Source organism: Pestalotiopsis fici (genome assembly GCF_000516985.1).
Source record: "Pestalotiopsis fici W106-1 unplaced genomic scaffold PFICI_Scf_10, whole genome shotgun sequence".
NCBI classification, from domain to species: Eukaryota; Fungi; Ascomycota; class Sordariomycetes; order Amphisphaeriales; family Sporocadaceae; genus Pestalotiopsis; species Pestalotiopsis fici.
In genome coordinates, this window is record NW_006917100.1 from 1773778 (window position 1) to 1786778 (window position 13001).

General features: G+C 51.2%; 6 protein-coding genes across 6 annotated transcripts; 3 read left to right on the top strand and 3 right to left on the bottom strand.

The window, feature by feature from the left end:
- Positions 1 to 1029: 1029 nt before the first annotated feature.
- Positions 1030 to 2034, top strand: PFICI_12768 (uncharacterized protein; the record flags this gene model as incomplete). The annotated part of the gene is made up of 3 exons (XM_007841349.1): positions 1030 to 1104; positions 1166 to 1176; positions 1236 to 2034. The coding sequence occupies 3 exons, from the start codon at positions 1030 to 1032 to the stop codon at positions 2032 to 2034; spliced, it is 885 nt and encodes a 294-aa protein (XP_007839540.1).
- Positions 2035 to 2777: 743 nt separating this feature from the next.
- On the top strand, positions 2778 to 4457 carry PFICI_12769 (uncharacterized protein; the record flags this gene model as incomplete). The annotated part of the gene is made up of 1 exon (XM_007841350.1): positions 2778 to 4457. The coding sequence occupies one exon, from the start codon at positions 2778 to 2780 to the stop codon at positions 4455 to 4457; it is 1680 nt and encodes a 559-aa protein (XP_007839541.1).
- A 541-nt stretch (positions 4458 to 4998) lies between these two features.
- PFICI_12770 (uncharacterized protein) lies at positions 4999 to 5730 on the bottom strand (the record flags this gene model as incomplete). Its single annotated transcript, XM_007841351.1, has 1 exon — positions 4999 to 5730. One exon carries the CDS (start codon positions 5728 to 5730, stop codon positions 4999 to 5001), a length of 732 nt encoding a protein of 243 aa, XP_007839542.1.
- Positions 5731 to 7366: 1636 nt separating this feature from the next.
- On the bottom strand, positions 7367 to 8695 carry PFICI_12771 (uncharacterized protein; the record flags this gene model as incomplete). Its single annotated transcript, XM_007841352.1, has 5 exons — positions 7367 to 7765; positions 7853 to 7959; positions 8028 to 8109; positions 8150 to 8293; positions 8363 to 8695. The coding sequence occupies 5 exons, from the start codon at positions 8693 to 8695 to the stop codon at positions 7367 to 7369; spliced, it is 1065 nt and encodes a 354-aa protein (XP_007839543.1).
- A 933-nt stretch (positions 8696 to 9628) lies between these two features.
- On the bottom strand, positions 9629 to 10468 carry PFICI_12772 (uncharacterized protein; the record flags this gene model as incomplete). The annotated part of the gene is made up of 1 exon (XM_007841353.1): positions 9629 to 10468. One exon carries the CDS (start codon positions 10466 to 10468, stop codon positions 9629 to 9631), a length of 840 nt encoding a protein of 279 aa, XP_007839544.1.
- A 763-nt stretch (positions 10469 to 11231) lies between these two features.
- On the top strand, positions 11232 to 12377 carry PFICI_12773 (uncharacterized protein; the record flags this gene model as incomplete). The annotated part of the gene is made up of 2 exons (XM_007841354.1): positions 11232 to 11358; positions 11416 to 12377. 2 exons carry the CDS (start codon positions 11232 to 11234, stop codon positions 12375 to 12377), a joined length of 1089 nt encoding a protein of 362 aa, XP_007839545.1.
- Between the last annotated feature and the right edge of the window lie 624 nt (positions 12378 to 13001).

Consider the following 13001-nt stretch of genomic DNA (forward strand, 5'->3'; position numbering starts at 1 on the left):
TCTTGAAGACGTAGTCGCACAAGACTGTTCCTGGCTGAGTGTCTCCGACAGCAGTACCGCTCAGGACATTCCCGGGTGCTTTTCAAGTTCGTATTACCCGATACCTTGGATGTATTGTCATGGGCATACAATGTGTCATTGTGGGCGAGTTGAGAGCTTTTTCAAGTAGTGTACCGCAAAACTTTGCACAGGCATCATTTCTCTACTACTTGTGGCGGACGAACATCAGACGTCCCAAGAGTAGGAGATGCTCTTCACACTTGGAAGAAATATTGAAGATTTCTCTGAAACTAAATTGTCTAATAATGGCGTTTTCTACTATTGCTTCAACGCCACACAAGCTGTAACATGGCTGCATCAATCTTGGTGTAGCAATGCCGCATAACGGCAGCATCTAAACAGCGCAGAACTCAAGTGTTTTAGAAGCAAGAATTTAGTCTGAATACCTAGCAATCGAAGGAACCTCGGTCGTTACCCGATGTGCCAATGGCGAATCGAGATGCTACAGCTTTGCGTCATTCCGTCTTCGTTGTTCAAGATGGAATAACAGAAGTGCTGGGGTTAAGAGAGGGCGGACCTTTAAACGCCGCCATAACGCCGAAATCGCATCGTCAATGGAGGGGTTCAAGACGCCAGGATAGATCACATCATTGTGACCATATATAAAGACGCAGGAAACAGTCTTTTCTTCTTTCAATCATCCATCATTATCAGTAAAACGCAGATATAAAATCATCACCAGTTTTTAATTCAAACAATAAACCAAGCATAGCCCAAGGTATGTGTTCTGAGCCCTTATACCTGCCTGTATACCTATACTCTGTACCTGTTCCACCAACCGTGCTCCGGCTCCCCACTGGTACTGGAAACGAGGGGTTGGCCAAGCCAGACAAGACCCCAAAAGTTCCATACTCTTTGCATTGCCTTGATGTTGCATAAATATCACTGATATTCAGACTCGGAGCGGCGTCAACAATCCGTCATCAATTCTTTTCTTCATCTCACATTGGACACAGTATTCTATTCAAAATGGCTTCATCTTATACAATCAACTCGACTGCCAAGCTCAACAGTGGCTATGAGATACCCCGACTTGGCTTTGGCGTAAGTTCTCATGTTGGGACTATAAATGTGAGGTTCGGCTCGGCTAACAATGGTCAATCAGGTTTACCAAACGTAGGACAATGTCTCTTAACGGAACAAATGTCATGTGGATACTTATGCAGACTTTATAGCCCCCCTGATGAGACAGAGGTCGCAACTCTGGAAGCACTCAAGGCCGGTTACAGACACATTGACTCGGCCGTGCTTTACCGCAATGAGGCCGGCGTAGGTTCCGCCATCAAGAAGAGCGGCATCCCTCGCTCGGAAATCTTCTTCACAACCAAGATCCCCCAGCTGCCCAGCAGCTTTCTCGACTACGACCAGGCCAAGGCCCAGATCGACAAGAGTCTGCAGACCGCGGGCTTGGAGTACATTGACCTGTACCTCATCCACGCGCCCTACGGCGGCTCGGCCAACCGCAAAGGTGTGTGGAAGGCGCTCGTCGAGGCCGTCGACGCCGGCAAGATTCGCAGCATTGGCATCAGCAACTACGGTGTGCATCACCTGGACGAGCTGGAGCAGCACATCAAGGAGCTCGAGACGGAGCGCGGCGGCCAGGGCAAGGGCGGCGTCATCTCAGTCGCCCAGCATGAAGTCCACCCGTGGTGTGCTCGCAACGACATTGCTGAGTGGTGCGCCAAGCGCAACATTGTCTTTGAGGCGTACTGCCCCGTCGTCCGAGGCAAGCGATTCGACGAGCCGAGTGTCGTAAAGTTGGCTCAAAAGTACGGCAAGACGCCAGCACAGATTCTGATCCGCTGGAGCTTGCAAAAGGGCTACGTTCCTCTGCCCAAGAGTGTCACGCCCAGTCGCATCGTGGAGAATGCCGAGATTTATGACTTTGAACTCACTCAGGCCGAGGTAGATGAGCTCGAGTCGACTGAATATGCTCCTATCGCTTGGGATCCGACAAAGATTGGTTTGAACTAGACGTGGTTGCTTGTGGCTTTCACTATAGTCGGTATACCATGCATATAGAGTTGAGCCATGTTTGCGCACTGGCAAGGCAACGCAAGGAAACGAGACGCGGAAGGACATATGCAACTAGCATGACTATAGATAGACCAAGCAAATATAACGGCCACGCATGCTGTTAAATGCTTGCAGTAGGGACACGTAGGAGCGAGAATACTGGGTCAATGTGCGCAATCTTGTTCATTCCCGGCCTACCTACTTCTCCCGCATAATGGAGACGCCGACACCCTTCTTGTCTTCCTACCTAAACCTGTCCTACTTGCGTGTCCTGCCATAATGGATCAAATTCATCATGCACTTATGCACTCCACACTGCCTAAAAGCGACATTCACGTCTTTAAGGTTCAGCGACTGGCTGTGCCCAAGAATCTAGGCCCTGGGGGTAAGCCAGCCACTAGCTGGTCAGCTTGGAGGTCAGGCGAGCGTTCGACTCGGTCAATATCATGACGGCTCCATCCTCGTCAACAGCGGACCAAAGTCTCTCGATTTTTGCTCAATGGAAAAGGGGGGTTTTGTTGAGGACAAAAGTATAGTCTGGACTCGCTGCTGTGCCACTGAGACGCATTGCATATTGGAATCAATTTTCAACAATACTGGGACTACAAGAATAAAAGCGAGGCAGACCATGTTTGCTTTTTCAGGAAATTTGCCCTGATTCCACGTCATCATTTCCAATACCGTCAGGCGAAGACACCAAGATGGCCGAGGGAGGAGACCATGATGCAGCCAATGCCAATCTTGTGCAATTGCCACAAGAATGTGCCCGGAAAATGTCGACAAACTTCAGTGCCATGGATACAGCCGCCGACGCCGCCAAGGCGACTGAAGTCGAGCACCAAATGGGACTTCTTCAGAGCCTCAAAGTATACCGAAAGGGGGCTCTCTGGTCATTGGCCTTGTCGACGGCCATCATCATGGAAGGCTTCGACCTGATCCTGCTCAACAGCCTGTTTGGCTTCCCGTCGTTCAAGAGGAAATTCGGCAGGCCCTTGCCTGACGGGACCTATGAGCTGACGGCAGCGTGGCAGACTGGGCTGGCCAACGGGGTGCTGGTGGGCCAGATCCTCGGCCTCTTCATGAACGGCTTTCTCGCCGACAGGTTCGGGTACAGGAAAACCATGGCGGGGGCCTTGACGTTGGTGGTGGCCTTTATATTCATCCCCTTCTTTGCCCACAACGTCGAGACCCTTTTGGCCGGCGAGATTCTGCTTGGTATTCCCTTTGGCATCTTTCAGACGCTGGCCTGTACCTATGCCTCCGAGGTCTGCCCTACTCAGCTCCGGAGCTATCTGACGGCGTATATCAATCTTTGCTGGTGCATTGGTCAGATCCTCGCCTCCGTCATCCTGCGGGCGCTCGTGAACCGGACAGACGACTGGGGCTATCGCATCCCCTTTGCGCTGCAGTGGTTCTGGCCTATTCCCATATGCCTCGCCGTCATCTTTGCGCCCGAGTCGCCGTGGTGGCTCGTCCGGCGCGGCCGCATAGACGACGCCAGGAGATCCGTCGCGCGTCTGACGTCGAAAAAGATGAACCCAGACTTCAACGTTGACCACTCGGTCGCCATGATGGTGTATACCGACCACCTGGAAAAGACGGTCTCGGCAGGGACGAGCTATGCGGATTGCTTCAAGGGAATCGACTTGCGACGGACCGAGATTGTGTGTGGTGTCTGGGCCTGCCAAGTTCTGTGCGGCTCGGCCTATTCCGGATACTCTAGCTACTTTTTCCAACAGGCCGGGCTCGATGCCAGCAACGCCTTTACCTTGACCCTTGCGCAGTACTGCATCGGAGCCTTTGGCGTTTTTGCGTCATGGTTTCTGATGGGATGGTTTGGGCGACGAGTGCTCTACCTGACCGGGCTGGGACTAATGGCTATCATCCTGGCGATCATCGGATTCATCGGACTTGCAGGGCGATCAAATGTTGGTGCACAGTGGGCCATTGGCGCCATGATCCTCGTATACACACTCATCTATGACAGTACGGTCGGCCCAGTATGCTACGCGCTGGTTTCCGAGATTCCCTCCACGCGGCTCAAGACAAAGTCTGTGGTCCTGGCGAGGAATTCGTACAACATTACTGGCATTGTCAATAACATCATCACACCGCTGATGATCAATCCAACGGCGTGGAATTGGGGGGCCAAGTCAGGGTTCTTCTGGGCAGGATCATGTGCGCTGTGCTTTGTCTGGGCCTACTTTCGTATTCCGGAACCAAAGGGCCGTACCTATGGTGAGCTCGACGTCCTCTTTGAGGCAAGAGTGCCAGCACGTAAATTCAAAAAGGCCACAGTAGAAGGATTTACACGCCACAGATCATCAGCTGGTACTGCGGAAATGAAGGTAGAAGAAACTGTGACTGAAAAGGTAGCTTGATGGGTGTCTGAGGGCATAAGCAATGTACAAAAAGAATTTCACAAAAGACACTTTGCTAGAGAAGCATTTCACCATAATCAGAAAAGAAATGATGCTTGCAAAGTCTGGAATATGACTAATCTCTATGTATGATGGTGCAAGTGGCTCTGATTGAAGCAAAGAATTCTTCAATGAGTTCTTGTGCCAGAAAAACCCCGACACCGAGCAGCCTCCGAGTGCTACCAATCGCATCAATGACTATATACACAGGACGCAACTCTCAGTAGACAGCCCGCAAAGAAGTGATTCATGCAATAGTTGATGTTGAGTCTCGCGGCGGGGGGAGGGTTCTTTGGTCTTGCTATAAGTCATGGGGGAATCTTTCAGACAGGTTCTTCACTCTATCTCATTATAATGGCCATAATGACGAATATCCAGACTTGTTGCTAGAAACGGGGGAAAGAAGAGATTAAACATGTGTTCGCGTAACACTGTCGCATGTAGTCATTCTATTCTCGGGATATTTTGTGCGCGGTCGTGTTTGATGAAGAGAATCAAGTCCTCACAAACCCCTTACAATTCGAACTCCCAGCACTCGATCCTCGATCACCCGCACCCGGTCTTCCACATCCATGACCCGCTCGTGACACTCTCGCATCAGGCCCATAGTATCGGTGATGAGCAGCCGGCCCCGCGTGGCCTCGATCGCGGCGCGGTGCGTCTGGATCTTTTCCAACCTCGTCGACACATCGGTGACGTGATGCCGATACTTGAGCCAGATGAGCCGCTGGGGCAAGTCGCACTGGTAGTTCTGCCGAAGCGCGCCGTAGCTCCACTCGAGCTCCTTTTCACCCTTTTCCGTGTCCGTGTGGCCGGGGATGACGAGAAAGGGCCGTTCGTACATTTTAAAGTCCTTGATGAGGTCCTTGACGGCGTCCCAGAGGACCCGGATCGGGCCTCCGTCGTGATAAATGTCCTTCTTGGGCCGGACACGCTCGTGGCCGCCGCCACCGCCCTTTTCGTCGCCGCTGCGGTATCTATCATCGCGGTACTTGTCCTCGCTGCGGTGTCTCTCCGACGACGGCCGTTCGCGCCGCCGCAGCATCCGCAGGTACTCGGCCTCCTCGTAGAGCCGCTGTCTCAAGAGGGACAGCTCGTCCTGGATCTGGCTCCGGGCGCCGAGGACCGTTTGGAAAGCGTTCCAGAACGAGTGAAGCCAAATAAGAATCGTCAGCCCAAAGGAAACGAAACCAATAATGGTAGACACGAGACTCATGACCGAATACCCAGACATTGTCGCAAACTGTAAAACTCTATTTCTAGAACGAAGATGGGATTAGGTATCGAGTCGGAATATTCTAGTCGGGACAGTCTAACTGGCAACACGAGAGTAATACAAGACGGGTCACGGAATTAGAAGACGAAAGAGAAAAAAAGAAATTGATCAAACAAATCTTTCTTTTTCCCAAGTTGATCTCTCATGAGAACGATCGATTATCAAGAGCCCAGGGCGAGATTCCAGAGACGAGTCAAAAACGTACTCTTTGCCTTCTCGCTCAACCTTTGCGTGAAATGACAGGCACCCGAAAGCTAAGCTTACCGCTAACGAGCGCTTATTCCAGTGCTGCCGGCGATATGCAAAGCATCTTGTTTTCAGCGTCTTGCCCTTTCGAGTCTAAAATCTTATGGCCAAAGCTTAACTCGAGCGACGGTTGCTTGGGAAGCTTGGGGTGGAGGAGGTGGGCGTCCAGCCGGCTGCTTTCTGCTTGCGTGCCAACTGTTCTGCACATATATGTGAGTCCAGAAGCGCGGTATTGCGGGTGCATTTTCAGGGCACTTGCGTGGTATAGTGTATAGATGTCTCAAGGGCGTACCCGAGACAAACACCCACGGGACCTTTGGGATTCATGTCTGTCTTTTTTAAGATCTTCTACAACCCCATAATTCTGACTTTTGTATTTCATACTCAGATATGGTACGGTAGAGAGCGCGATTGAATAAGGTTCTATTGATCCTTTCAGCTCAAAAGTGAATCAACCTTGAATTTACCTCGATATCTCTATTTTCAAGAGGGCTTACGATAGAGCTCAAGATTCACGATCAGTCAGGATGGATCCTAAACAGATACATCAAACTCAAAACAAAATGCTCTTTAATTCCTTGCTGGAATGTGGTGCAAAGAACGGAGACTCTCTGGGTGGTAGACCACTTGAAAGCTTAGCTACAGACACCCCGACTCCACGCAAGCGAGCATATCTGAAATTGAGGAGAATGACATTGGTTTCTGCTTGATATCAAGATCCAGATGACTTTGAAATGCAGAGTTTCTGTGGATTTGCTTGTCAAACGTGCATGTAACCAAAAGTCCATTGTGATAATGAGGGAAATCGCCGCTATTTCGCTTACAATCGCTCTGAGCCAAGCCAATGCACTGATCCTAGATGCCCCATTAGCTGCGGTCAGAACATTCAACACCTTTCCTGATGTCATGCGGCTGTAGTACATTTCACGAGACGTGCGGCAGCGGCTAAACAGGACATTGTGACGGATTTCTCTGCCAGTATGCCACATTAACAGCTCATCCAATATTTCGTCGATTCTGTGCACCGTTGGAGCCCATATACTGAGTGAGTTGCTGACAGTGCATTACTAGCTTTACCGGCCAATCTAGAAGATGTCCTGCGCCTCGGCAGTTGTTGACCTGGTGGACGCACTGTGAACAAGCAATGATCACCAAAGGCATCATGATGGGGAGAATACTGCCAGAATCGTCCAATAAATTCTGAAATGAAGATTATATGAAATCACACCGATTTTTAGAAGTTCCTGAGATCCTATCTCAATCATGAATACTTTAGACATGAGAAACTTGATTCAAAGTACAATAATTCGATCGCCGACCTGAAAAGTCTCCATGCTGCTCTGTCAAATCAAAGATTGGCCAGGATCAAGCTGACTTCATCTCCAGCCGTCTCGAGAATATGCTCCGGTTTGTACTCGGGCTCCCAGCCGAGCTGATAGCCATGCTTGGCCGTAAAGGTGCATTTGCCGCCGACCTCAAAGTGGACCATTTCGGGCGGATTTCCAGTGCCCTGAGCCATCTTCTCAAGGGCCGCGCGGTCCGCCAGCTCCACACGGGCGTCGTCAATGACGCCGTGCTGGTGCAGCGCTGCCGCCATGGCGTCGTACAAGTCATCCCACGCCACGGACCCGGGCGAGGCGAGATAGTATCCGTGCTTGCCGTAGCCGGGGTTGGCACCGGACAGAATCGCTTTTAGGATAGTCGTGTAGAGGCTGGTGTTGTCGTTGATGTGGCAGACTGGCCAGGTCTATGGTTGAAAAAAAAAAAAAAAAAAGGGTTAAGCCACAACTTCAAGGCATAACGGTCCAAAAAAGTTGGAATCAGGTGTACAAACCGGTTTGCCCTCGTCTGTCCTGTAGACGCGCCGAGCTGCTTTTGCAGCCTTGACTATGGCTACTGTCTGAATAGAGATGGTGTTTCCAAACCCTTCTCCCTTTCCATCTAAGCACAGCTCAAGTTAATAAGTGGAGGACTTTTGGCTTGAAATCATGAGGCTGGAGTAGACATACAAACAATACAGGGGGCAAAAATGTACGAATGAACGCCAAGGGGTTCGGCTACATCAACAACGGTATTATTGGTATCTATGGCCTTGAATAATTGTGTTAACGTGGCGTATCAAATCGAAAACAGTATAGAAAGTACTTGCCTTTTGCGCCGGAGTGAATGTCGCCTTTTGAGACTTTTGAATCTCGTAAAGCTTCGGGTCCGTGTCCAACAAGGGATGGTCTGTTGGCGCTCCGGCATGCGAAGAGAAGAGCTTGGCTCCCGTCGTCTTTGCGACGCAGGTTACATCAAATCAGCAGGGCGTCAACTTATCCAGACAAGATATGGTAATGCTTACATGGAGAAAGTGAACGTCTCCGCCCTTTCGCTTCTTGACCTCGGCGAGCCCCTTGATCATGGGCACCTGCATCGTCGGGTTTGCGGCATCAATGAGGAAGAAGACGACAGAGATGTCGTTGTCTTCGATACTCTTCTGCACTGCGGCTTCATCATGCAAATCTACTTGGAGAGGGTGAGCGTCGTATAGCTCCTTGACTTTTTCGGCCTGTGCATCCGTTCGAACAAGTGCGAACAACTTATTGTACGGCGGCAGGCCGGCAGTAGGAAGACGGTGCAGGAGACTTCCGCCAAGATAGCCGGAGCCGCCAGTGATGAGAATGTTATGAGACATCGTGTTAAGCTTGTTGCATTCAAGGAACAGTAGAATGTGTCTGTAGAACGGTATGTGACTGAATGATTATATTGCCGAGAACAAAGACGTTCGAATGATGCGAAATATCATATATGCTGCATGTATCGTATGTCACGATAGCAATTCACCTTGGCGGTGGTGATTACTTAATCCGGGTCATCTTTCTGCAAGTCCATGCCTCCGTGTAAGCCACAACTATAACGGCGCAACTTTCACGATGACGGTGGAGGCGCATTAGAAATCGGCCCAGGGGTAATAATGCACCCGCCGGGAGCTATACCACTCCTAGTATCGACGGATCAGCCAGAGCAGCCACCTCGGAGACTTTTTGCATGATAGTTGCAAACGTCCTTACAATCGACGCAGCGATGCCGATGCGTCTCCGTCGGCCCCAGGGCATTGGCCCGGGCTTGGAGACCGGCTGGATATTAACCCGATGAGGAAATACCCAAAGTCGACAAACGCAGGTGGCTTTTTACGTGATAAGATTGCGGCCGAGTCACAACAGGATGCGTGCAAGGTATATCGGTTCTAAGCACCAAACCTGTTGTCAGGTATACACTTTGAACTTGATCCTTTGTTTCCCGTGCCCGATTGCGCCTGCTGGCAGTGACCGGGGCAAAATTGCTGCGGCTGGGAACATACTTTTGAACTTTTTTGAAGGCGGTGTAATTGCATGCCGATTAAGGCCAAAATTGATGTAAACAGATATCGTGAGAGCAGTCACCGTGCAAAAACTTCGGGACCGGACGGAGTGGAAATGCAAACTGGTATCTTTCGTATGATGCTTCTTCGCTCTGTATGGACTCTTTCCCAAGCCCTGAAGCAAAAACAAATTTGGACCTTTTTGAAACGCCATCCCAATGCAAGTGAAGCAAACGCTTCTTCTGCGGTAGGCTAGAGTGATGTAAATCAGTACTCGTCACCACCTCCGCCACCGTCATCTTCCATATCGTCGTCTCCACCGTCAAAGTATTGCTCAGCATCGTAGTCTCCACCGTCTTCGTCGTCCTCAAAGTCATCATCCGCCTGGCTCATGTTCTCCTCGTCGTCGTCGGGATCCTCCTCGGCGGCATCATCCTCGTTATCCCTGCCGGCCGCGGCCTCGGCAATGCGCCGCTTGCGTTCCTCCTCCGTCTCGGGTCGCTTGCGTGACGCGGCCTCCTCATCGTCATCTTCAAAGTGGTTGTCCGCAGCCATCGACTTGCGCTTCATGCCCTGGGAGATGGCGTCCTTTGCGGGACCACCATCTTTGCCATCCAGTGTATCCCAGAGCTCTTCCGGAAAGAGGTCGTGGTGAAATGTTCGGCCTCTTAGGAACGGCATCGTCCTCGTCTCGGACACAAACTGGTGCGTAAACATGGGCACAGCTGTGAATGGATCGATTGTGGCTCTGCTCTTGATTCCATAACGCTCATTAACTTGCTCCTGGCCATACTGTTTGAACACTGGATCCGCAATATTCGACGAGGTGCCCAGGGCCTCGGGGGCCAGATGTTTGTGAGTGTAAAGTGGTGAGTTGTGAAAATCGCGTCGGACTTTGACAAAGTAGCGAACTGAGCGGCTTTCGGACGACGTCAGTGGGAAGCTGCTTGCCACTGGGGGCCGGTACGTCTTTGGATATGTGTCTTGCGGCTGGTCGGTGTTCAAAGTAGGATCGTATTCCCAAGGAAGACCATTTGCACCTCCTTTGCCGCCTCGAGCGCCGCCGCGTCCGCCTCTGCCACCTCCACGACCGCCGCGTGCTGCCATTGTGAATTATGACATACGACCTCGAAAAATCTTCCGGGGCGCGTAGATTTTGTGGTCGCCCGGTGGTGGAACGTGGGGTTTTAGCCGGTCAAGCTGGTGGCTGCAAAGATGAATCAGGAAAGATGAATCACAGGCCAGGCCAAAAAAAGAGCTGTCGCAAAGTTTCAATCTTTCACTCGACTTTTTAGTGGGGTCACCCACATTGGGGGTACCTGGAAGGACTAGCGCTTATAGCGGCGCAATTCCGAACCTCACAGATGTGCCTGGGCTTCAAGTGTGACGCTGATTTACCCCGCCACAGGTCAATCAGTTTATAAGAGAGCCGCCAGGAACTACTATGGTAAATACAAGAGGCAAAGAGTCGAGATTTCAGATTTCATTTGATCTGTATCCTTAGTATTCTATTGCTTTGGGTTTTTGGAATTCGATATTCAATACAACTTCTTTGGAAGACTGATAATCGAACAATTCTACCAATTCATCAATGTAGCTGATGTTCGAAGCCTACAGGTCATAAAACTACTGCTTGGTTGGCAGAGGGGCAACTCGTTACTACGAATACGTGCACTTGACGCCGCGACAGCTCCTGTTTGCCTAGCATTAATAAAACCTAACCCGTCCGCATATTCAACAGACAAGTTGCCGTACAATCTGATCAACTGGTGACAATATCTCAACACTGGCCATCTCTACGCCCACGTGACATATTTTCCAGAACCCCTCAAGCAGCGTAACTTTGTCCATGTCGCGAATTGCAGTCAAGATGGACGACACAGTGGTCCCTTTGACGGGTGTAGATGAACTGGACAAGCATCTCGACCAACTCATAGCCGATCCAACACTCGCGTCCAACATCAAGTTGTTTGATAACGTCACGCTACAATTAACAGGTATGTGCATGAACCGAGAGTCTGTTTGGAATCATTGCTGACTCTGCGCAATTTTAGAGGTCAATATCCCACCACTGATCCCGCGACTCCTGCCCAAGATCACCGAGATCCTCAAGCAGTACCAGCAGGACCCGGCCATCCTCTGTGAGCTGGCCATCAAGCTGCTGGGGCCCCTGACCTTTACCCAGGTCATGGCCCTGGCCTCCGAGGACGCCATCATCCAGGCCATGCGGTCGCCGGCCCCCTCGGCCAACCTCCTCGCCATGGCCGTTCTCGAAAAGGCTGCCCAGTCGCCCGGCGAGGCCGCCATTCTCGCCACGCTCAAGAACATTGTCGCCAACTTTGTGGTGCAGTGGCTCAGCGCCCCGCAGGTCGAGGTTGGGGAGAAGGGATCCAAGGTCCTCGGTGATCTCCTCGACGTTGACTGCGCCGTGCGCCCCGCCCAGGGCGTTTCGCTCAACGGTCAGGAGATTGTCCTGCGCCGACCGCCCGGTCAGGGACTGGTGTGGCGGCGCATCTTTCACGATCGGGACATTTACGGCTCGATACTCTCCCTGTCCAGTTTTGGCGGCCATCATCACGATGCCGAGGGCGGGCTGAGCGACCATCAGATCACGCTGGCGCAGGGAAGGCTGTTACGGCTGCTACCCCGTCTGGCCGCTCTGGACCTAGCCGCAATCACCAAGACCGAGTTTCCGGATCTGCATGAGCGCTTCACCGGCGAGGTTGAGAAGAACAGCAATGATGAGGGTCTGCTCCAGTTTGCCGGCCTGCGCATGATCAACAACGAGGATCTACTCATGCACCTGAGTCTAATCGACTTTTTCGAGACCCTCGTCAGCATTCAGCGGATAACGCCGTTTTCGACGTACAAGACAGAGACCCTTGGAGTGCTTCTACGCCAAGCGGTATCGCGGGATCCTGAACTCAAGAGCGCCATCATCAGTCTACCTGAACGCACAGTACCTGAAGAAGCGAACGATTTGAGAACATTCATTGGCACACTTATCCGCGGCTGATCAAGGGACTTAATCCAAGTGTGTCGTTGATTAAACTGCAACCTTGATACTCCGACGCCGAGATATCTCGTCGAGAGACCGTGTGAGCGATGAGGAGGCGGTCAGCCCGGGAACGCCGATTCAGGCTACAGCAAGCAACATAGACGTCAAATGTTTCACTGCACTTATGCCACAACTCTGACAAAAGCCCAGGACATGTAAGATAGTATGGCAGTGGGCGGATCAGAGTTGTATATGGCTTGCAGATCTACCACAGCGCTCAGCTGGAAATAGTGCAGCCCAGTCCAGCAGATTGCGTCCGCGAGTGACAAAATAGCAGCAAGAATGCGCAGATTTGTTGATCGTCACATTAGACAATTTGAGTACATTGCATCTCGGTTTCTTGTTGATTACAAATTTTAGTGCGCTTGAAATTCCGTTTATTCTTAGAAAGTAATCATGTATCTACACAATTCTGCGTGGCAGCCCTGACTCGCTGGGTTGATGATCGCTGTTCATATGAATACCTAGGTACCTAATGTTCGGCCCTGAAAAGTTTGAGGACCATCATACCGCGGTAATAGTCTCCACCTGCAATCAATACCGAAGTCAAATAGCCCTTCCGCAGCGAAGCAGGGACTTGCA